This window comes from Salmo trutta, chromosome 23 (assembly GCF_901001165.1).
Source record: "Salmo trutta chromosome 23, fSalTru1.1, whole genome shotgun sequence".
NCBI lineage: Eukaryota > Metazoa > Chordata > Actinopteri > Salmoniformes > Salmonidae > Salmo > Salmo trutta.
In genome coordinates, this window is record NC_042979.1 from 31,986,652 (window position 1) to 32,013,131 (window position 26,480).

The 26,480-nt window shown below is 42.6% G+C and overlaps 1 protein-coding gene across 1 annotated transcript in view; it reads left to right on the forward strand.

Moving 5' to 3' along the window:
* The first annotated feature begins 1,572 nt into the window (after positions 1–1,572).
* Positions 1,573–26,480, forward strand: part of LOC115159796 (laminin subunit gamma-3) — a 203,617-nt gene continuing 178,709 nt past the window's right edge. The window contains exons 1-2 of the mRNA XM_029709853.1: positions 1,573–2,098; positions 11,455–11,759. Of these exons, the coding sequence (XP_029565713.1) occupies positions 1,723–2,098; positions 11,455–11,759 (681 nt within the window). The 5' untranslated portion in view covers positions 1,573–1,722. The remainder of the gene's footprint in view (positions 2,099–11,454; positions 11,760–26,480) is intronic.

Genomic DNA, 26,480 nt, shown 5'->3' on the forward strand with positions numbered 1-26,480 from the left:
CAGGGCCTGGATTCACCTCTACATCACCAGAGGACCAGAGGAGGAGTAGGATAAGGATGCGGCTAAAAGCTATGAGAATTGGCCGTTTATGACGAATAGAGAGTAAAAGGAGCAGGTTTCTGGGGGCAATAAAATAGCTTCAATGTATAATGTACAGACAAAGGTATGGTAGGATGTGAGTACAGTGGAGGTAAACCTAGGCATTGAGTGATGATGAGAGAGATATTGTCTCTAGAAACATCATTGAAACCAGAAAATGTCATAGCATGTGTGGGTGGTGGAACTGAAAGGTTGGATAAGGTATAATGAGCAGGGCTAGAGGCTCTACAGTAAAATAAGCCAATAAACACTAACCGGAAGAGCAATGAACAAGGGATATTGACATTAAGGAGAGGCATGCTTAGCCGAGTGATCATAAATGTCCAAGTGAGATTCAGACAGCTAGCTGGGCCATAGGTAGCAAGCTGGCAGAAGATGGAGGGAGGTCTGTTTTTTAGTTGGTGTAATTGATGTTAGCTCCAGGACCGACGTTAGCCAATAGTCACTCGGGTAGCAGCTAGCTAGCTGCAAGATCCAGGTGTAAATGTCCAGAGCCTGCGGTAGAAATCCTGTGATATGGAGAGAAAAATAGGTCCGGTATGCTCTGGTCTGAGTAGCGCTGTACAAAACTGCCGATAGCTTTTCGAGCTAAGGGATAGCTGAGGACCGCCAACAGTGGCTAGCTGAACTCCAACGTTAGCCAGTGAACTGACCAGCCTCTGGCTAACCTCTGGCTAGCTTCTGTTGTGGAGTTCAGATTTGAGGTAAATAATACTTATTTTTTTAAATTGGTGAGGCGGGTTGCAGGAGAGTATTTTGAGGTTGAGTTTTTAGAAAAAAATATATAAAAAGATATGCGAAGAAAATATGTAAATATATATATACACGGGACACGACAAGAGGAGGACAACGGACGTCTGACTGCTATGCCATCTTGGAAATGTAAGATAATAGATGATAGGTTCTGAATCCGTTCAGCACCTGTAGTTATTCTGAAGAGTCTTACTGAAGTCAGCAATCCCCACTGATGCTAACCACTAACACAAGTATCACCATAATCATCATATTGCATTTTGTCATAAGTGCTCATACACTCTCCAGTATAATGCAGATTGTGCCATGGAATGGTTTTAACAGTCTCTGTATTGACCCCTATATTATTCAAATGGTTAATTTCAATGCTACTAGCATAGTGTTCTACCACTTGGGTAGTGTTCAGTAGGGGGAAAACGTTTTGAAATGGAGTGAAACAGGGAGGCAGTGCCTAAATTTGTCCAGCACAGATTTATGTTCTCTTGCCATGGTGCGCCCTAATGATCATGACCATGGTTTTACTGTGAATCTGCATCATTGCATTGCACTGGGGACAGTAGTACTTGCTGTAGCCAGCAGGAGGGGGAGTGTACATGCCCCCACTTCCCTCTCTTTCCTACCTCCTCTGTCTGTCCCTCCCTCCCATGTCTCTCTCCTCCTATCCCTGGTGAGAGGGGTTCACCCAGTAACTTCACTTAGTTCACAGAAGGAGAACACATGTTGGAGAAGAAAGGGACAAGGAAAGAGAGAGTGACAGAGAGAAAGAGAGGGAAAAAACAGAGGAAAATAGACTTCTCTGAGACATCTGCGGGATTACTCTGATAGTGTGTTTGGGTGTGTGTGTGAGTCTGTATGTGACTTCTGCTGGACATGGATACCCCACTGACCACCCCACTCCTCCTCACCCTCCTCCTTCGCTCCCTCTCCCTCGTTCATGGGGCCATGGACTCCTGCTACGATGACAACGAGGGTGTCCCAAGCCGCTGCATGCCCAAGTTTGAGAACGCAGCCTTCAACCGCACGGTCATGGCCTCTAACGTGTGCGGTTCACCCCCGGAGGACTACTGCATGCAGACGGGCTCGACGCGGTCCTGCCACCACTGTAAAGTGTCGGATACAGGCCTCAGCCACAACGCCAGCCTGCTGACGGACTTCCACACGGATGAGGAACCCACCTGGTGGCAGAGCCAGTCCATGTTTTACGGAGTCCAGCACCCTAACTCTGTAAACCTCACCTTGCACCTCAGTAAGACCAACCCTCTCTTTAAGTCTCTCTCACCCTGCACATCTGTAAAAAGTACAAAATTGTTCACAATTAGTTGAGTTTGATTAATCCTGGTCCAGGTGTAACTATACAAGCTCACCCTGCATGCACCTGGATAAAACCGATGCTTAAGCTCTCTCTCTCTCTCATATGCTCTCATAGGCTTCCATTGGCTTTCATAGGCTTCCATAGGCTTCCATTGGCTTCCATAGGCTTCCATTGGCATCCATAGGCTTCCATTGGCTTCCATAAGTACCCCGAGGTTGTGTTCATAATAAGTTGTGATAGGTGAATCCTCAAGTGGTGTTATGTTCAATTATTTGTATTTCATGTCATAGGTTACACAGGCTACAGACGTTTCCTATTGTTTAGTTCTGCCTTGAACATTAATATTTAACCTACACTTCTTTAAAATGACAAGGCGCTGCAAAAACTCTTTGTTGAGTACACCTGCCTATAGGCTATGCTACATCTATTACAATCCTGTATTGTCGCAGCATTTTAACAATTTACAGAATTGACTACGAGGAGTTCAATGACAGAAAGAGACTTTACAGTGAGGAGTTAAATTATATAAAGTGACTTGACTATGAGAAGTTAAATGACAGAAAGAGATTTGACTATGAAGTGCCAATCACCCTGAGAAAAAGTATCTAAAGCAGAACACGTCCCTCACAACCTCAACATTCTGAATTCCTCCACTAATGACACACACTAGTATTCCTCCGATAATCACTCAAAGCTTCTCTTCAGAAAACACCATCCTGTCCATCGCCCGTCGCCCGTTGCCCCAGGCATGGCTTAGTGTCACATTGTTGGGGTAATTGCAAGCATGTAGCCGTGAGGCTCAGGGTCTGTCTGGAAACCTTTCAAAGTGGTCCGGATGCATCCAGTAGAGTAGAGCACATACTGGATCACATTCAACAGAGCACATCTAACTCATATTTAGGTGTTGGCCTAAACGGAAGGAAGGGAGGGAAGGGAGGAGAATAGATAGTATACTAGTAGACACAGTGTACCGTCTAGCCATACTTCCCACAGGTGTGATTACAACCTCTGAGGGTTTAGAGCTTGACTTAGTCACCTCATACAAGTACTTGGGAGTATGGCTAGACGGTACACTGTCCTTCTCTCAGCACATATCAAAGCTGCAGACTAAAATTAAATCTAGACTTGGTTTCATCTATCATAATCGCTCCTCTTTCAACCCAGCTGCCAAACTAACCCTGATTCAGATGACCATCCTACCCATGCTAGATTACGGAGACATCATTTATAAATCGGCAGGTAAGGGTGCTCTCGAGCGGCTAGATGTTCTTTACCATTCGGCCATCAGATTTGCCACCAATGCTCCTTATAGGACACATCACTATACTCCTCTGTAAACTGGTCATCTCTGTATACCTGTCGCAAGACCCACTGTTTGATGGTTATTTATAAAACCCTCTTAGGCCTCACTCCCCCCTATCTGAGAAATCTACTGCAGCCCTCATCCTCCACATACAACACCCATTCTGCCAGTCACATTCTGTTAATGGTCTCCAAAGCACACAGATCCCTGGGTCGCTCCTCTTTTCAGTTCGCTGCAGCTAGCGACTGGAACGAGCTGCAACAAACACTCAAACTGAACAGTTTTACCTCAATCTCTTCATTCAAAGACTCAATCATGGACACTCTTACTGACAGTTGTGGCTGCTGTGCGTGATGTATTGTTGTCTCTACCTTCTTGCCCTTTGTGCTGTTGTCTGTGCCCAATAATGTTTGTACCAAGTTTTGTGCTGCTACCATGTTGTGGTCATTCTGTGTTGCTATCATGTTGTTGTCATGTCGTGTTGTTACCATGCTGTGTTGTCATGTGTTGCTGCCTTGCTATGTTGTTGTCTTAGGTCTCTCTTTATGTAGAGTTGTGTTGTCTGGCTTGTCGTGATGTGTGTTTTGTCCTATATTTATATATATATATATATATATATATATATATATATATATATACTGCTCAAAAAAATAAAGGGAACACTTAAATAACACATCCTAGATCTGAATGAAATAAATAATCTTATTAAATACTTGTTTCTTTACATAGTTGAATGTTCTGACAACAAAATCACACAAAAATAATCAATGGAAATCCAATTTATCAACCCATGGAGATCTGGATTTGGAGTCACACTCAAAATTAAAGTGGAAAACCACACTACAGGCTGATCCAACTTTGATGTAGTGTCCTTAAAACAAGTCAAAATGAGGCTCAGAGTGTGTGTGGCCTCCACGTGCCTGTATGACCTCCCTACAATGCCTGGGCATGCTCCTGATGAGGTGGCGGATGGTCTCCTGAGGGATCTCCTTCCAGACCTGGACTAAAGCATCCGCCAACTCCTGGACAGTCTGTGGTGCAACGTGGCATTGGTGGATGGAGCGAGACATGATGTCCCAGATGTGCTCAATTGGATTCAGGTCTGGGGAACGGGCGGGCCAGTCCATAGCATCAATGCCTTCCTCTTGCAGGAACTGCTGACACACTCCAGCCACATGAGGTCTAGCATTGTCTTGCATTAGGAGGAACCCAGGGCCAACCGCACCAGCATATGGTCTCACAAGGGGTCTGAGGATCTCATCTCGGTACCTAATGGCAGTCAGGCTACCTCTGGCGAGCACATGGAGGGCTGTGCGGCCCCCCAAAGAAATGCCACCCCACACCATGACTGACCCACCGCTAAACTGGTCATGCTGGAGGATGTTGCAGGCAGCAGAACGTTCTCCACGGCGTCTCCAGACTCTGTCACGTCTGTCACGTGCTCAGTGTGAACCTGCTTTCATCTGTGAAGAGCACAGGGCACTAGTGGCGAATTTGCCAATCTTGGTGTTCTCTGGCAAATGCCAAACGTCCTGCACGGTGTTGGGCTGTAAGCACAACCCCCACCTGTGGACGTCGGGCCCTCATACCACCCTCATGGAGTCTGTTTCTGACCGTTTGAGCAGACACATGCACATTTGTGGCCTGCTGGAGGTCATTTTGCAGGGCTCTGGCAGTGCTCCTCCTTGCACAAAGGCGGAGGTAGCGGTCCTGCTGCTGGGTTGTTGCCCTCCTACGGCCTCCTCCACGTCTCCTGATGTACTGGCCTGTCTCCTGGTAGCGCCTCCATGCTCTGGACACTACGCTGACAGACACAGCAAACCTTCTTGCCACAGCTCGCATTGATGTGCCATCCTGGATGAGCTGCACTACCTGAGCAACTTGTGTGGGTTGTAGACTCCGTCTCATTCTACCACTAGAGTGAAAGCACCGCCAGCATTCAAAAGTGACCAAAACATCAGCCAGGAAGCATTGGAACTGAGAAGTGGTCTGTGGTCCCCACCTGTAGAACCACTCCTTTATTGGGGGTGTCTTGCTAATTGCCTATAATTTCCATCTGTTGTCTATTCCATTTGCACAACAGCATGTGAAATGTATTGTCAATCAGTGTTGCTTCCTAAGTGGACAGTTTGATTTCACAGAAGTGTGATTGACTTGGAGTTACATTGTGTTGTTTAAGTGTTCCCTTTATTTTTTGGAGCAGTGTATATATATATACATTTATTCCAGCCTCTGTCCCTGCAGGAGGCCTCTTGCCTTTTGGTAGGCCGTCATTGTAAATTAGAATTTGTTCTTAACTGACTTGCCTACTTAAATAAAGGTTAAATACATAAACAAATAATAAGTATACTACAGTACTACAGTACCTAATCCACTTCCAGGGGGAGCAGAGAAGGAGGAAGGAGAAGAAGATAGAAAGATGCCATTTCTACCACTACCACAGTCAGGCTACAGAACAGGCCTTTTATTACTTATGGTTCAACCATGTGATGGCATAATATCAACTAATGCCATCCATGACATACAGTACATGACAACCACTGTGGCCACATAACCTTAGAATTGCTATGATTTCACAAGATGACTTAAAGCTGAGATCATCGCTAGTCAAAACAGCGCCACAGGCTACTTCAGACGCATTTCTTGTTTGTTTTAAGGAAATCAGCATCCAGGATTGTGGTAAAGATAATACAGTCATAGTACCTACTCTGCATGGTGTGCAATGATGTCAGATGGAAGAAAAAACTGTTGGTTGTTTGCAAACGGATGTGACAGTTTCACCACTATGGAGTACAGCTTTAAGTCCTGCTAAATAAGTGGGAGTAGGATTTCAAGTAGGATGACATTAGCGCATTATCAATGATGTTGTTAAATATTAATGGGGACAGAGATTATACATCAATCAATCATGTCAGAGTCCATTGTGACTGTAGTGGAAGCAAATTACTTTATGACCCTTACCTTTCTCCCTCAAGATCTCTAAGGCTACCTCCCAAATGACACCCTATGCCCTTTATAGTGCACTACTTTTAACCAGTACCCATAGGGCTCCCGTCAGAAGAAGTGCACCATACAGGGAATAGGGTGTCATTTGGAATGTAGCCCTTCAGTACACCCACTTTATAAAGACTAGCTTTTCCTCCTATTCATCTTGTGTGTGTGACATGTGTGTGCAGAGTGAGCTCACATACATCAGTCAAACAGGATGGACCCAGCAGAGAGCAAAGGGAATTCTTTCTTCTGACAACTCTGAGTATAACCAACTTCCTCTCTATTGTAGGTGTAACGAAAATTCCAACCTGAGAAAAAAAAGGTTTTGCTTCAAAAGAGAGAGAAAACGATGACAGGTCTTTGAAATGTCATAGTGTATGACTGACTGTCTGTGGAAGAAAGAAGTGTTTAAACCATAAGGTCTTGGAGCAGGAAACTCGTCTGTCTGTCTGCAGATATTGATTTTTACTAGGAGGAAGGAGGAGAGCAGTGCTCTATGGCTTTGTTGGTCATAATCTCTGGTTACTTCTCTCAGACAGAGATAGAGAGGCTAGGGAATGTCTGGTAATGTGTAATTCAAACACACCAGTCCTGGGTCTAGTAGACCTTAGTCAAGGAAGACCATACTACATTACACTGTACGGTCACATTGTTCAGTCTTTAGCCTCTGGGTATTCTGTCTCTTTCTCTTCAGAGTTATTCTGAGAGTAGCCTCCGCCTGGACTGGAGAGAGGTTTCTGTTGTTTTTGTAACGACTGAAAAACGTTTTATTCAAGTCAACATCCCCCATCCTGTGTCTCTCACAGAACCAGGGTCACAGTGTTTCTTCTTCCTCCATATTGAATACAGCCTGACCGTGTCCCATCTGTGTTCCACTAGGGGGGCCTGCCTGGGCTGCCCTTCTGTCTGTTTTCCTTTGGCTCTCCAAACAAAACAAGACCCCTCCGTCTCCGAGGGGGTCGCTGGGACGATAAACACAGAGAAACACACCAGCGGGACACAGAGACACACAGTTCAGCCAGGTCCGAAATGTGTCTGTGCATAGGTAGGGGGGGAAATGAAGGAGGAGGAGGAGGAGGAGGGGGAGTAAACAAAACATGAAGAGGAAGAAGAAAAAGAAAAGAGCGCTGGGAGGTCTGGTGGTATGTAATTGGGGTCAGTTTGTTCCCAAGACACACACACACACACACACGCACGCACGCACGCACGCACGCACGCACACACACACACACACACACACACACACACACACACACACACACACACACACACACACACAGCTTTTTGTCTGCAGCTGGTTTCCATTGATTGATGCTAAAAGAAAGACATTTCCTGTCTCAGATGTAAGAGAAGGATAAGAGCCTCCCATAGTTGGCACAGTAACACACTCACAGACTGACTCGACACTCAACACACTCACAGACTGATTCAACACACTCACAGACTAGCTCAACACACTCACAGACTGACTCGACACACTCAACACACTCACAGACTGAATCAACACACTCACAGACTGACTCATCACGCTCACAGACTGAATCAACACACTCACAGACTGGCTCAACACACTCACAGACTAGCTCAACACACTCACAAACTGAATCAACACACTCACAGACTGAATCAACACACTCACAGAATGACGCAACACACTCACAAACTGATTTAACACACTCAACACACTCATAGACTGACTCAACACGCTCACAGACTGAATCAACACACTGAGAGACTGACTCAATGCGCTCACAGACTGAATCAACACACTAAGAGACTGACTCAACACACTCATAGACTGACTCAACACGCTCACAGACTGAACCTTTGCTGAAGGAACAATGCAGTGCAGAGGGAAAACTACTGATCATACACAACAGTCTACATACACAACAGTCTACATACACAACAGTCTACATACACAACTGTGAACACACTCTTACTACTGTTTACGTATACTGTACCTGGTTACAAGAGACTTTCAATGCAAAAAATAAATAGATAAAGCTAAAATGTTTCTGGGGCAGATTCACACATTGGCCATATACTATCTGATCCTCTGTGACCAAGACCTTACACTTTCTTTTTCAGGCACAGACAGTTCAGTGACATCATTCCTTTACAGCTTGGTAAAGATAATCTACAAAAAGAGAAAACTCTCCCCAAACTCTCGAACCGAATAGAGAAAATGAGCATCCTGTAAACATCCAGTGTAGCCTAGTAAATATTGAGTCTAGTGTGGTGATGTTGAGTTTAGTCTAGGTCTGGGCCAATCAGGACAAATCAGAGCCCAGGCGGGGTGGGACACACAGCTGTGTTATGAACAGGTGGCTTGGCTGGAAAGGGGTCAAAGGTCATTCCTACTCAACACAGTCATTATGATTCAGCTCCTCAGCTAAACTGTTTCACTTCTGATCAGTTTGGAGAGTGAACACAGATTGAACATTGAACACAGAACAATTGTTCTATCATTTGATATTCCATGTTAAACTCTATTGGGATCCATAGGTAAATGGATCCATAGGTAAACGGATCCATAGCTAAATGGATCCGTAGTTAAATGGGTCAACTAGAGATACTGATAGAAATACTTGCAGAAAACACACACATACTGCATGCACAACATACAGGCCCTTCTACTGACGGATGGACTAAGCGGACTCATCAGAGAAAAACACACCTCTCAATTAGACTGAACATCATCACAGGGGACACAAACACTCCTTTTCTCTTTTGTATCCGTTCCAGCTGGACTAAACTCACCTCATGCAGAGAGTAAATGAAACTTAAATGATTTGAGTGCTGCTGTGGGAGAGATACTGTTGCTGACTTGGAAAAACAAGAGAGGATGTCTGGAAAGACAAGAGAGGCTGTCTAGAAAAACAAAAAAATAGGATGTCTGGAACGATGAGAGTAATGTGAAGATGTCTGATACCTTGGCAGACAGGAGTAGACAGATGTCATTAGGCTTCATATCAGGGTTGGGGGTATTCTACTTAAAGGGTTCAACTAAGGCCTAAGGGACAAGAGTCCTATATGTAGGGCCCTCTAGATAGTGTAGGGTGTAGGGTCTTATTGTTGCCTACTAGGTCAACCAAGAGGAAATAAGATGGGCATAATGCTCAGTGGTATAGAAAATGGCTGAACTACATCAAGTCAAGAGGAAGCTGTGTTCCTAACCAGTGTTTTGGATGCTCTGCTCTGTTTGGATGAAGGTGGTTGATGCTCAACATAAAATCAACTCCAATTCACACACATCCAACATCTAGGTCAATAATCATACACCTTTACAGTTTACTTGTCAAGTAAAATGTGGGACGGAAACACGCACTAATTCTCAGCATCTTCTCAGGCTGGAGAGCCCATCAAGCAGCAGAGCAGCCACAAGTGGCCATGCAAGCACGACAATTGTGCAATATGCAGAAATATAGGGCCTTCATGGTTTAATTGAACCCGGCTTGTGAGACTCCTTTCTCCACTTAGTATGCAGCTCAAACAAAATGACAAAAAATGGCTGCTCACCCTGGGGCCTCAATTAGACTACAACACCAATTACAGCTAGAAGTTTCCAGAGCCTGCCAAATCCCCCTCAGACACCCCCACGAAGGAAATTCAGAGGAAATCTCGACTTTGCCGGGGATCCACCAGACAGGGGTTGAATTGAGCTTTTCTCAGCTTTGGCTTTTTCCTTTTATAAGGAGTGTTTTAATGAAATAATGAAATAATTTAGTTGAGTTGAGAATCATACAAAATCTCTGAGATAAAAGTGTGAGTCTTCATCCCCCCTCCCACCCTCCATCTTTCTCTCTCTCTCTCTCTCTCTCAATCCATGCCCCCCACTCTCTCTCTATTCATGCCCCCACCTCTCTCTCTCTCTCTCTCTCTCTCTATCTATATATATATATATATATATATATATATATACATATATAAAAGTATATATATGTCTCTCTCTGTCTCTCTCTCTCTCGCTATCTCTCTCATACACAAACACACACTCTCTCTCCCTCTCTCTCTCTCCCTCCTTCTCTCCATCTGTTTATCTATTTATCCCTTTATCTCCTCCTCTCCAGCCTGATAGATGTTTAATAAGGCACTAGAGGTACATCAACAAATCAATGACATCTTTAATTCCGTGGCATGCACAGTCCCCACTTGAAGGCGTCGGATGTTATGATTGTTTGTTTGTTTATTGGTTGGTTGGTTTACCTTTGAGGCCCACCGTGGTGTGCTCAGCATACCCACTAATCAGGGCCCTCGCTGAGGTGTGTGCCTTCTTGCCTGTCTGGAAACCATGCCGCCGATCAGATGTGAGGTTTTGCTAAATCGGTCCCATAGGAAGCCCATGAATACTCTGCGATGTTGTCTGGCTGTCTGCTTTCCAAAGGCTTAAGTTGCTTAATATTATTAGTGTAGCTATCAAAACAGACAAGTATGTTTTGCTGACCCTTGGTTCATGTCTGGTCTCATACCAGTGCATGTAATGAGAGATTAGAGGAGATTTGTATATTTCTGGGAAATTAAGCTGATTCCCCATTGTTGTTGTTCATCTCACCAACTGATGAGATGATTCATGTTGTATAGATTACCCCCTTCTTTCCAACCCTTCTCTCCCATTGTAGCAGTAGACTACTAGGTTACTAGAACACCAGGCCACCAGGCTACCAGGCTACTAGACCACCAGACCAACAGACCAACAGGCTACTAGGCTATGAATACTACTAGGCTCCGATTTTTTTTATACAGAGTTGCGCCTTTAATTTTGTCCCTAGTTTAGAGATATACATATGTTTATTGTTTTTCATCTGAAGGGTATCACGTAGACCAACACAAATTAGTGGTGTCCAACAGAAACCCTTTTATTGAGAAATGGGGGGCAATGCCCAATGTCATGTGACGATAGCTCACAGGCACATCGCCCCCTACATAACGTTACTGTAGACCAATTCCTGCATCCCCTCCACACTGTAGTAGACTGACTCCTGTATCTCCACAGGTAAAGCCTTTGAGATCACCTACGTGCGCCTCAAGTTCTACACCAGTCGACCGGAGAGCTTTGCCATCTACAAGCGAACAAGTGAGGATGGACCATGGATGCCCTACCAGTACTACAGTGCCTCCTGTACGAAGACCTATGGGAAGAACGCCAAGGGATACATTCGCCCGGGGGACGATGAGAGGATGGCAGTCTGCACAGACGAGTTCAGTGACATCTCCCCTCTGACCGGGGGCAATGTGGCCTTCTCTACCCTGGAGGGACGACCCAGCGCATACAACTTTGACCAGAGCGCCATCCTACAGGTGAGAGAGGGAGGGAGGGAGGGTGGGGTGAGGGTGTGTACATGTGCGGATTAGTGAAAATCCACTTCGACTGAGGATGACAGAAATTAGTGTAGGAGGAATATGACCATAATATAGTATTCAATCTGACTCCATAATTTTTTTATGCTATATGACCATAAATTAATCCATTGGCTCTAACCACTCAGAATACTAGAAGTTACATGTTCTCAAGATTTTATGCAGCTATTAAGAAGCGAAGAGACAATGAGACAATGAGTCCCAGAGTAATTATTGACTTAATTTTAGCTCAGAGATGCACATTTAGAGGCCAAGCATATACAGTATGCCATGTGTAGTGTGAATAACATTTACCATTAGACCTTACATCAAAGAATAATTCAAGAAATATTACTCAGAAATATGACTTCAGTACGTATCCAATTAAAAGTTATCAGATTTATTACAGTTATGCAATAAGTGTCACGCGGAACGGAACAGGTGAACCCAAGAGCAGACTCAGACGAGGAGACTGGGATGAGGTAACCAAGGTATTTATAGAAACACGGGGGGAAGATTGAGTGCAGGCCAGGGGAAGCTCGGGCGGGTTGCCGGAAACCAGGTACGGAGACTGAGGCTGGAGCGAGAGGTATTGGGACAGGGTGAGCAGGTCCGGAGGGGAATCCAAGGGAGCGTAGAGTGGGGAATCCAGGATAGAGTAGCAGGACTGACGAGAAGTCGGACTGGAGACAGGGACCAGAGTCAGAGAGGGCAGAATGAGTAGAGATTACGATCTGGCAGTGTGGAAGTGGCAGGACTGAGTATTTGTAGAGGTCTTGATTATGGAACAGGTTGCAGCTGGTGGGGATTTGCTCTGACTCCAGCACACCTGTCTCCGCCCATACAATCACACACACACACAGAGAAAGGGAGAGGGAGAGAGCACTGGGGGAGTGGCAGCAGGTCAAGGAGACACAGGATGAGCACAAGAGAGCGTTGCAGGAGCAGATGTGACAGTACCCCCAAGGGTGCCGTTCCTCGGGCCCCTATACCTCCCAGTCCACCAGGTACTGCCAGCCGCGACCCCGACGGTGCACATCCAAAAGCCGCCAGACGGTATAGGCAGGATGGTCATCGATGGAGGAGCTGCTGCAGGAGGAGACAGGGGACTGGAGCAGACAGGTTTAGCCTCACTAGGGTAGGGGGCACTATTTTCACCTCTGGATGAAAAGCGTGCCCTAAGTAAACAGCCTGCTCCTCAGGCCCAGAAGCTAGGATATGCATATAATTGGTAGATTTGGATAGAAAACACTCAAAAGTTTCCAAAACTGTTAAAATAATGTCTGTGAATTTAACAGAACTGATATGGCAGGCAAAAACCTGAGACAAATCCATCCAAGAAGTGGGATTTTATTATTTTTGTAGTTTTCTATTGAATGAGAGCACACCTTTCTTGTTTTCCTTTTATATTGACGAAGCTATTGTCGGTTGAAATGTTATTGATTATTATGACTAAAAACAACCTGAAGATTGATTATAAACATCGTTTGACATGTTTCTGCGAACTTTACTGATACTTTTCGGATTTTTCGTCTGTCTGTTGTGACTGCCTTTGAGCCTGTGGATTACTGAACAGAACGCGCGAACTAAAGGTTTTTGGATATAAAGAGGGACTTTATCGAACAAAACAAACATTTATTGAGTAAATGGGAGTCTTGTGAGTGCAACCATATGAAGATCATCAAAAGTAAGTGATTAATTTTATCACTATTTCTGACTTGTGTAACTCCTCTACTTGGCTGGTAACTGTTTGTAATGATTTATCTGCTGGGCACTTTTCTCAGATAATCGCCTTGTATACTTTCGCCGTAAAGCCTTTTTGAAATATGACACCATGGTTGGATTAACAAGAAGTTAATCTTTAAACCGATGTATAAAACTTGTATGTTCTATGAATTTTTATAATGTGTATTTCTGTTTTTGAATTTGGAGCCCTGCAATTTCACTGGACGTTGGCCAGGTGACACAGGATGAGCACAAGAGAGCTGCTGCTGCACCCCCTAGAGAGGTTAATCAAGGACACATGGAATTTTGGGTGGATCTTAAGAGAGTCTTGGAGTTTCAGGTGCAAAGCAGAGGGGTTAATGACACAATCAATCTCAAAGGGACCAATGAATCAGGGGGCAAGTTTCCTGGAAGCCACTTTCAAAGGCAAGTCCTTCGACGAGAGCCATACCCTTTGGCCTGGAGTGTAGACTGGAGCTGAGGCACGGTGACGGGTAGCTTGTAATTGGGTCCTGGCGGAGGCACAGTGAAGGGCAGCCCAGGCCCTCCTCCAGGTGCGATGACAACGGCGCATGTGGTCATGGACTGAGGGCACCGCTACCTCAACCTCTTGGGCAGGGAACAAGGGGGTTGATAGCCCAGAGCACACCAGGCCTGCCGTTGATGAGGGTGTTGTGGGCATATTCAACCCAGGGTAGCTGAGCACTCCTGGAGGAAGGGTTTGCCAAAGTGAAACAGCGTAGAGCAGTCTCCATCTCCTGGTTGGCCTGTTCGGTCTGTCCGTTGGTCTGGGGGTGATATCCAGATGAAAGACTAACATTAATACCAAGTGCTGAACAGAAGGATCTCCATACCTGGGATGTAAACTGGGGACCCCTGTCGGAAACAATGTCTGTGGGAATGCCATGCAGCCGAAACACATGGGATACCAGCAGGTCCACAGTCTCTCTGGAGGATGCAAGCTCGGAGAGGGGAATGAAGTGAGCCGCTTTGGAAAATCTGTTTATAATTACTGATTACTGAGCTACCGTTAGATGGGGGAAGGTCAGTGACGAAGTCCAGAGCTACAGTTGAAGTCGGAAGTTTACATTCACTTAGGTTGGAGTCTTTAAAACTAATTTTTCAACCACTCCACAAATTTCTTGTTAACAAACTATAATTTTGGCAAGTTGGTTAGGACATCTACTTTGTGGAAGACAAGTCATTTTTCCGTCAATTGTTTAGAGACAGATTATTTCACGTATAATTCACTGTATCACAATTCCAGTGGGTCAAAAGTTTGCATACACTAAGTAGACTGTGCCTTTAAACAGCTTGGAACATTCTAGAAAAATATGTCATGGCTTTAGAAGCTTCTGATAGGCTAATTTAAATATTTTTTGTCAATTGGAGGTGTACCTGTGGATGTATTTCAAGGCCTACCTTCATACTCAGCGCCTCTTTGCTTGACATCATGGGAAAATCAAAAGAAATCAGCAAAACAATTGTAGACCTTCACAAGTCTGGTTCATCCTTGGGAGCAATTTCAAAACACCTGAATGTTCCATGTTCATCTGTACAAACAATAGTACGCAAGTATAAACACTGTGGAACCACGCATCCGTCATACCGCTCGGGAAGGAGACGCATTCTGTCTCCTCAAGATGAACGTACTTTGGTGCGAAAAGTGCAAATCAATCACAGAACAACAGCAAAGGACCTTGTGAGGATGCTGGAGGAAACGGGTACAACATTTTCTATATTCACAGTAAAACGAGTCCTATATCGACATAACCTGAAAGGCCGCTCAGCAAGGAAGAAGCCACTGCTCCAAAACCGCCACAAAAAAATCCAGACTACGGTTTGCAACTGCACATGGGGACAAAGATCGTACTTTTTGGAGAAATGTTCTCAGGTCTGATGAAACAAAAATAGAACTGTTTGGTCATAATGACCATCATTATATTTGGAGGAAAAAGGGGGAGGCTTGCAAGCCGAAGAACACCATCCCAACCGTGAAGCATGGGGGTGGCAGCATCATGTTGTGGGGGTGCTTTGCTGCAGGAGGGACTGGTGCACTTCACAAAATAGATGGCATCATGAGGTAGGAAAAATAGGTGGATATATTGAAGCAACATCTCAAGACATCAGTCAGGGAGTTAAATCTTGGTCACAAATGGGTCTTCCAAGTGGACAATGACCCCAAGCATACTTCCAAAGTTATGGCAAAATGGCTTAAGGACAACAAAGTCAAGGTATTGGAGTGGCCATCACAAGTCCTGACCTCAATCCTATAGAAAATGTGTGGGCAGAACAGAAAAATCGTGTCAGGAGGAATGGGCCAAAATTCACCCAACTTATTGTGGCAAGCTTGTGGAAGGCTACCCAAAATGTTTGACCCAAGTTAACCTCTCTAGGCTAGTGGGCGGTATTTTCACATCCTGATGAAAAGTGTTCCCAAAGTGAACTGCTTGCTACTCAGGCCCAGAAGCTAGGATATGCATAGGGGGAAGGGAAGAGGTCTTGATTATGGAACAGGTTGCAGCTCTTGGAGATTTGCTCTGACTCCAGCACACTTGTCTCCGCCCACACAATCACACACACATGGAGAGAGAGAGGGAGAGGGAGAGAGTACTGGGTGGGCGGAAGATCAAGGAGACACAGGATGAGCAGTAGAGGGCATTGCAGGAGCAGATGTGACACTTTATTCTTCCTAGAGTATAATATCTGAAGATATGGCAGCACTCCTGACAAGTTTCCTTTAAGTGTCCGTCCCTCCTTCCCAGCTCCCAGACATAACTACTGCTGCGCACACATAACAAACACACACACTTCAGATGTTGACAGCAACCACCGCAAGTAAGATAAAGCCGGATTCCACACACATGCTCTCTCTCTCTCTCTCAAGCTTTCTTTTGGTTTGTCAACATATGGACAGCAGTGTTACACCTCCCTTTACATGAGGGGGGCCAAGGGCTGGTGGACATTGGATCCAGACTGACAGCTTTCCGTCTACATGCTGCACAGAGACTTCTGTATCAGCAGGGCTTGTGCTGGAGAGACACTACATGGACTGTTCTGAGGAGAGCAGGCAACCTTGGGTACGACAGATTACTGTTGGATCTGGAGCAGGTCGATATGTCAGCCATTACTCTGTTCTACCACGCTGTGCTTTAGGAGTGGACAAATCTGTTGACAGAGACGTTTCATGAATAGCATGGATAATGGAGGAGCCACTGTTTCACAACCCAGCTTGCAGGGTTGTGAAAGCAGGGTTCACTAAGTTGGGTGACCTGAAAGAAGAGGCAGGGTGGAAATCTGCCAGCGACTGACATGGAGGCTTTCTCCATAAAGTCAGCCAGGCTGTTGTAGCTGGTGGTGGAGGGGGTCCATGCTGTACTACCAGGCTCGTTCAGAGAGCTGCTGGGGAGTAGGCATAGACTGACCTACCGCCTTTCACCATTGCTACCTCTGCAGGGGAACACCAAGAGTGTAGCTGGAGGCAAAAAGGCCACAGCCAGCAAAAAGACAGCTCAGAAAGAAGGTGGCTCAGAAAGACTTTCTCTATGGTCTGAGGGCATCGGGGTGACCGGGGAGTTGGGACCAAGCTTTTCTCTGAGAGGATGTAGGCGATCCCAGTATAAGCCTCCCATAGAGAAGCGTATTGTTGATCTACAGTGGAGGATTATTCACAGGCTAATCGCTACAAACAGATATGTGTCACTCCTTGATCCATCATTGGGAAGGAGGTGTCTGTTCTGTGGGGATGAGTAGACAGTGAAGCTGTTTTTTTCCCAGGCTGGTAGGGTTGTTTTCCGTCCTGAGTGGGTGGTGTTCAGGAATTTGGTTGGGACCGACTCTGATTGCTTATATTTGTCCTATTTCAGACATGCACAAGTGTGTAATTTATACACAGGCGTGAATTGGAAATGTGTTTTTTGCATGCCTCACTCTGCATGAGACATTCGGAGAGTGAGGTCACAGCCAGGGTCAGCCATTATTAATGGCACCCCTGGACAATAAGGGTTAACTGCCTTGCTCAAGGGCACATCTACAGACATTTCACTTTGTCAGCTCGGAGATTCAAACCAACAATCTTTTGGTTACTGGCCCAATGCCCTAACCACTAGGTTACCTTCCACCGGAACCGTCTGGGGGACTTTGTAGGGGTGTGGACATCAGGGGGGTTCTATGTACAGTGGACAAGGAGGGGGGCTTGGTTCTAACGTTCTAGTCTGTTAAAATGAAATAAAGTTTGTACTTTTAATGATGTAACTATTAGGCCAATAAAGGTACTGTATTTTTTTATGGGAGTACTACGGAAATAATGATGTTTAAGGTGTCACAGAGATCATCTATTTGCGTCACAATCATACTCATCATTATTAACAACAGAACAGGTCATGTCCTTATGAGAAGGATTATAAACAAGTCATTAATCATATTGTCATATTTATGAATTCCTTCCGTATTCACTGTTTAGAATATTATGTGTGTGTACGTGTGGACCTTTAAGAGTCGCTTTAACACACACACACACACACACACACACACACACACACACACATATTAACCAGGATGATCATACAGTGTAGTAGCAAATAATCCTCTCTCAATTCATTTCAATTCAATTCAATGGGCTTTATTGGCATGGGAAACATTATGTTTACATTGCCAAAACAAGTGAAATAGATAATAAACAAAAGTGAAATAAACATTGAAAACACAACAGTAAACATTACAATGACAAAAGTTCCAAGGGAATAGAGACATTTCAAAATACATATTATGGCTGTGTACAGTGTTGTAACGATGTCTCTTTCTCTCTCTATCTCTCATTCTCACACACACACACACACATAACCATACAGAGAACCACACACACACACACACAAACACACACACACTCACTCACTCACTCACTCACTCACTCACACACACGTACAGACACACTGGCTAACACGCCTGTGCCTCTAGAACGGCAGCTGAAGAGGATTTCATGTTATATTTAGCTCTGATAAACATTGATGACGAATTAATAGCTTTATGATGATTTAGCACCAGGCTGTTGAGGGAGAAACGGGGAGAAAATGGACACAGTAAACTGTGACTAAAGATGAGGAAATAAAGCACCTGCCTTTTGGCTCTCTTCCCTCGACAACTGCAGAATGTGTGTGTGTGTGTGCGTGTGTGTATGCGCGCCGCTTGTGTGGTTCTGCAACTGTGTGTTGGACGTGCAGACTGTTTCATGCTCAATAAATAGCTAATAGATTTCAAAGCCTCTTCAGCTCAGTGAAATGAGCCCATGAAGACTGTAATGCAGAAAAACAATAGAGAAGCATTATTCTATCAACTTACTGTAGGGTGTGACCTGAACTCTTGTACCTCCTTGTGGAGAGAGATTCTACAGATGGTGCAGGTGTGACATATGCCTGACAACCCCCAAGGCGGTACAGCACCCCCTCACTCACTTGCTCACACACACACACACACACACACACACACTCTCCCTCTGGTCTTAAAGAGGTTCCTGTTTCCTTCTCTCATCTGCTCTAACACCTTTTAATATGTGACATCTTCCCAACCTCCCAAAGAGAAGAAATAACCATTCTTTCTCCAGAGTACTTCTATTCAGAGAACAGACTGGAGACAACGAAGAGAGACAGTAAGAGAAGAAGAGAGACAGAAAGAGAGCCAGAGACAGACAGGCAGTGAAGGCCCGTCAGCTAGCGAGGAGAGGAGAGGTACACTATATATACAAAAATATGTGGACACCCCTTGAAATTAGTGGATTCGGCTATTACAGCCACACCCGTTCCTAACAGGTGTTTAAAATTGAGCACACAGCCATGCAATCTCCATAGACAAACATTGGAACTAGAATGGCCCATACTGAAGAGCTCAGTGACTTTCAACGTGGCACTGTCATAGGATGCCACCTTTCCAACCTTTCCAACAACAGTTCGTCAAATTTCTGCCCTGCTAGAGCTGCCCCAGTCAACTGTAAGTGCTGTTATTGTGAAATGGAAACGTCTAGGAGCAACAACGGCTTAGCCGCGAAGTGGTAGGCCACACAACATCACAGAACGGGATCGCCTAGTGCTGAAGCGCGTAGCGAGAAAAAAACATCTGTCCTCGATTGCACCACTCACTACTGAGTTCTAAACTTTCTCTGGAAGCAACGTCAGCACAAGAACTGTCCGTTTGGGAGATTCGTGAAATGAGTTTCCATGGCCGAGCAGCCGCACACAAGTCTAAGATCACCATGCACAATGCCAAGCGTTGGCTGGGGTTGTGTAAAGCTCGACAATTAATCTGGGTTTGGCAGATGCCAGGAGAATACTACCTGCCCCAATGCATTGTGCCAACTGTAAAGTTAGGTGGAGTAGATATAATGATCTGGGGCTGTTTTTCATGGTTCAGGTTAGGCCCCTTAGTTCCAGTGAAGAGAAATCTTAACTGGCCGGCACAGAGCCCTTGACTGGCCTGCACAGAGCACAGAGCACTGACCTCAACCCCATCGAACACCTTTGGGATGAATTGGAATGCAGACTGCGAGCCAGGCCTAATCGCCCAACATCAGTGCCCGACCTCACTAATGCTCTTGTGGCTGAATGGAAGCAAATTCCCATAGCAATGTTCCAACATCCAGTAGAAAGCCTTCCTGGAAGAGTGGAGGTTGTTATAGCAGCAATGGGGGGGACCAAATCCATATTAATGCTCATCATTTTGGAATTAAATATTCGACAAGCAGGTGTCCACATACTCTTGGTCATGTATTGTAAGTAGAGTAGAGGAGGAGAAAAGAGAAGAGAAGAGTAGAGAACAGTAGAGAGGAGATGAGAGGAGAAGAGAGGAGAAGAGAGGAGAGGGGGGAGAATAGTAAATTAACTAGAGTATTAGATTATGTTTAGTGTTAGTGAGGGGTAGGAGCATTGTGTGGGGAGGCAGTGGTGGAGAGAAGGATGGGGTATAGAGGAGAGACACAGGAACTTTAAAGAGGGAATCTGCACAGAGGGATGGATTTGGGCTTCTGAACTGAGAGAGAGAGAGAGAGAGAGAGACGAGGACTTCTGACTTCTTCTGTTCTGTTATGTCTGGGGAAAAAAGAAAGAAAGAGAATGGATAGGATTTCTGTGACTTAGCAATAACCACTTAACTCACAGGCAAAAAAAAGCTTTCCGGTAGCTTCATTCGTTCAACAACCAAGACCATCTTCCCCACCCCTCATTCCACCTTCCTCAGTACTACCCAGTATTATTATATTCTCTTCTTCTCTTTTGGTAACAGGGAGGCTGAGTTGCTGTTAAGAAGCAGAGTTGTACTGTTCTGATTCATCCAGATTGCATACCAAATGGCACCCTATTCCCTATATCAAATACACCCTGGTCAAAAGTAGTGCATTAAAAAGGGTATAGGGTGCCATTTGGGATGCAGATACTACTGTACACTCAGCATTAGCCCAGTGCTATTTCTTTCTCTGCTATCCTATCCCATCCTAACAGGGCTGGGGCCGGGGCTGAGGCTCTGCTACAGTAATGTCTCCTTTTGTTTGGTCCATCTCTCTTTTCTCCCAATTGAATTGTCTTGTAATCTGTCAAAATAGGATGTTGTTTGTTTACGTTTATCGCCTGTTACATAATAGGGTTTGAATTTCATTATTGTGACTGCTAACTGGAAATTGAATTTTCTTCACAGGAGGGGTGATAAAATGCAGTGTCATTGTGTGTTGCTGGGGGGGGGGGGGTTGTTTGTGAACAATGAGGAAGGGATTCACAGCAGGATTTTTAGTTTTAGTTTTAGATGTATTACTTATCCTTTAAGGCGCAATTACTAATACTGAGATAATGGGATAATTACTGTAGTTTGTTGCCCAAAGGCTATGAATGGCCATGGACATATTGATTAATACAGTAATTCAAAAAACATAGTCTACTCCTTGTATTACTGTACCTTCTCTCATGACTTAAATACCCTTTAAGTAAGCCCAAATACATATCAGATGTTAACATGGCAAGTTCATGAGTAAAGACATAATAAAAGCCCTGTGGGACAGACTGTGGCATGGCTGCCTGGTTGCCTGGCTGTTCAGTAAATGGTTGCTGTAGTTACACTGAAGCCTCTGGCGTGCTCCTAATGGGCCTGTTGGTCATATTTCACTGTGGTTTGGATGTCATCGACCCCCTGATTATAAAGCAGAGAGAGATCAATATGGAGCAGGGATACACAGATAAGGTGGCAAATCTCTCAGCAACCCGGCATGCTTTCTCCCTTCTCTCTCTCTCTCCCTCTGATGCTCTCTATCTCGCGCCACTTCTTTTGATCTCTCTCTTTCTCTCTCTCTCTCTCATTCTCTCCCTCTCTCTTGCTCCCCCTCTCTCTCTCTCTCCCTCCCATCTCCTTCCCCTTATTTTTCTCTCTCTCTCCTTTTTCTTGTCACTTATGCAAGAAGATGAGAAGTCCTATAATTGACTTTGATCTGTCCCCTCATCAGAATCAATGGCACTCGTTCCTTTCATTACATTCCGTTTTTTCTCTCTGCTCTCTTTTTTCCCGACCCACTGGATCGTTCAGTACCAGTGAATGAAAAAGAAATTAATTAGATGTCATTTTCTTCTTGCGTTCATAGGTATTTTGTGTAACCTCTGGAGCGTGGCTGACATGCCACATTGTCACAGGGATGAGCTGACCTTTAGCTAGCCCTTGTATATAGCCAAGTTATCGTTACTCATTGTGCATTTATTATTACTTGTATTATTCATTGTTTTACTTTTCTATTATTTCTCGAATTTCTTTGTCTCTGAATTGTTGGTAAGTGAGCATTTCACTAATAGTCTTCACCTGTTGTTTACGAAGCATGCGACAAATAACATTTTATTTTAAATTGCTGAGAGAGAGACAATGGAGAGGGAGGAAGGCTGCTCTGCTCTGGTCTACTTCACCTGCAGTCAGCGTGACGCAGAGTGGGCCTGCAGAGGCACCTGCAACCCACTGCCCAGGCCTCAGGCCTACTCTATGGTTCATTTTAATGGACTACTTCCGCAGGATAAGATGAGAGAAGGGGGACATTTTACATTACATTTTAGTCATTTAGCAGACGCTCTTATCCAGAGCGACTTACAGTAGTGAATGCATACATTTCATTTCATACATTATTTATTTATTTATTTTTCGTACTGGACCAGGCCTAGCTGCTAAATCCCAGAACATCCAGGGCTATAATATATCATCCTATAATACATCCTCCTATAATATATCCCCCTATAATATATCCCCCTATAATATATCCTCCTACAATATATCCTCCTATAATATATCCTCCTATAATATATCCTCCTATTATACATCCTCCTTTAATATATCCTCCTATAATATATCCTCCTATTATACATCCTCCTTTAATATATCCTCCTATAATATATCCTCCTATAATATATCCTCCTATAATACATCATCCTATAATACATCCTCCTATAATATATCCTCCTATAATACATCCTCCTTTAATATGTCCTCCTATAATATATCCTCCTTTAATATATCCTCCTATTATACATCCTCCTTTAATATATTCTCCTATAATATATCCCCCTATAATACATCCTCCTTTAATATATCCTCCTATAATATATCCCCCTATAATATATCCTCCTATAATACATCCTCCTATAATATATCCCCCTATAATATATCCTCCTACAATATATCCTCCTATAATATATCCTCCTATAATATATCCTCCTATAATATATCCTCCTATAATATATCCTCCTATAATACATCCTCCTATAATATATCCCCCTATAATATATCCTCCTACAATATATCCTCCTATAATATATCCTCCTATAATATATCCTCCTACAATATATCCTCCTATAATATATCCTCCTATAATATATCCTCCTATAATATATCCTCCTATAATATATCCTCCTATAATATATCTTCCTATAATATATCTTCCTATAATACATCCTCCTACAATATATCTTCCTATAATATATCCTCCTATAATGTATCCTCCTATAATATATCCTCCTATAATATATCCTCCTACAATATATCCTCCTATAATATATCCTCCTATAATATATCCTCCTATAATATATCCTCCTTTAATATATCCCCCTATAATACATCCTCCTATAATATATCCCCCTATAATATATCCTCCTACAATATATCCTCCTATAATATATCCTCCTATAATATATCCTCCTATAATATATCCTCCTATAATATATCCTCCTATAATACATCCTCCTATAATATATCCCCCTATAATATATCCTCCTACAATATATCCTCCTATAATATCTCCCCCTATAATATATCCTCCTATAATATATCCTCCTTTAATATATTCTCCTATAATATATCCTCCTTTAATATATCCTCCTATAATATATCCCCCTATAATATATCCTCCTACAATATATCCTCCTATAATATCTCCCCCTATAATATATCCTCCTATAATATATCCTCCTTTAATATATCCTCCTATAATATATCCTCCTTTAATATATCCTCCTATAATATATCCCCCTATAATATATCCTCCTACAATATATCCTCCTATAATATCTCCCCCTATAATATATCCTCCTATAATATATCCTCCTTTAATATATCCTCCTATAATATATCCCCCTATAATATATCCTCCTACAATATATCCTCTTATAATATCTCCCCCTATAATATATCCCCCTTTAATATATCCTCCTATAATATATCCTCCTTTAATATATCCTCCTATAATATATCCCCCTATAATATATCCTCCTACAATATATCCTCCTATAATATCTCCCCTTATAATATATCCTCCTATAATATATCCTCCTATAATATATCCCCCTATAATATATCCTCCTATAATATCTCCCCCTATAATATATCCTCCTTTAATATATCCTCCTATAATGTATCCTCCTTTAATATATCCCCCTATAATATATCCTCCTTTAATATATCCTCCTATAATATATCCTCCTATAATATATCTTCCTACAATATATCTTCCTATAATACATCCTCCTACAATATATCTTCCTATAATATATCCTCCTATAATGTATCCTCCTATAATATATCCTCCTATAATATATCCTCCTACAATATATCCTCCTATAATATATTATCCTATAATATATCCTCCTATAATATATCCTCCTTTAATATATCCCCCTATAATACATCCTCCTATAATATATCCCCCTATAATATATCCTCCTACAATATATCCTCCTATAATATATCCTCCTATAATATATCCTCCTATAATATATCCTCCTATAATACATCCTCCTATAATACATCCTCCTATAATACATCCTCCTATAATACATCCTCCTATAATATATCCTCCTATAATATATCCTCCTATAATACATCCTCCTTTAATATATCCCCCTATAATATATCCTCCTATAATACATCCTCCTATAATATATCCCCCTACAATATATCCTCCTTTAATATATCCTCCTATAATACATCATCCTATAATATATCCTCCTTTAATATATCCTCCTATAATACATCATCCTATAATATATCCTCCTATAATGTATCCTCCTATAATATATCCTCCTATAATATATCCCCCTATAATATATCCCCCTATTATACATCCTCCTATAATATATCCTCCTATAATATATCCTCCTTTAATATATCCTCCTATAATATATCCCCCTATAATACATCCTCCTATAATATATCCTCCTTTAATATATCCTCCTATAATATATCCTCCTATAATATATCCTCCTACAATATATCCTCCTATAATATATCCCCCTATAATATATACCCCTATAATATATCCTCCTTTAATATATCCTCCTATAATATATCCCCCTATAATATATCCTCCTTTAATATATCCTCCTATAATATATACTCCTTTAATATATCCTCCTATAATATATCCCCCTATAATATATCCTCCTTTAATATATCCTCCTATAATATATCCCCCTATAATATATCCCCCTATAATATATCCCCCTATTATACATCCTCCTATAATATATCCTCCTATAATATATCCTCCTTTAATATATCCTCCTATAATATCTCCCCCTATAATATATCCTCCTTTAATATATCCTCCTATAATGTATCCTCCTTTAATATATCCCCCTATAATATATCCTCCTTTAATATATCCTCCTATAATATATCCTCCTATAATATATCTTCCTATAATATATCTTCCTATAATACATCCTCCTACAATATATCTTCCTGTAATATATCCTCCTATAATATATCCTCCTATAATATATCCTCCTTTAATATATCCTCCTATAATATATCCTCCTATAATATATCCTCCTACAATATATCCTCCTATAATATATCCCCCTATAATATATACCCCTATAATATATCCTCCTTTAATATATCCTCCTATAATATATCCCCCTATAATATATCCTCCTTTAATATATCCTCCTATAATATATACTCCTTTAATATATCCTCCTATAATATATCCCCCTATAATATATCCTCCTTTAATATATCCTCCTATAATATATCCCCCTATAATATATCCCCCTATAATATATCCCCCTATTATACATCCTCCTATAATATATCCTCCTATAATATATCCTCCTTTAATATATCCTCCTATAATATCTCCCCCTATAATATATCCTCCTTTAATATATCCTCCTATAATGTATCCTCCTTTAATATATCCCCCTATAATATATCCTCCTTTAATATATCCTCCTATAATATATCCTCCTATAATATATCTTCCTATAATATATCTTCCTATAATACATCCTCCTACAATATATCTTCCTGTAATATATCCTCCTATAATATATCCTCCTATAATATATCCTCCTTTAATATATCCCCCTATAATACATCCTCCTATAATATATCCCCCTATAATATATCCTCCTACAATATATCCTCCTATAATATATCCTCCTATAATATATC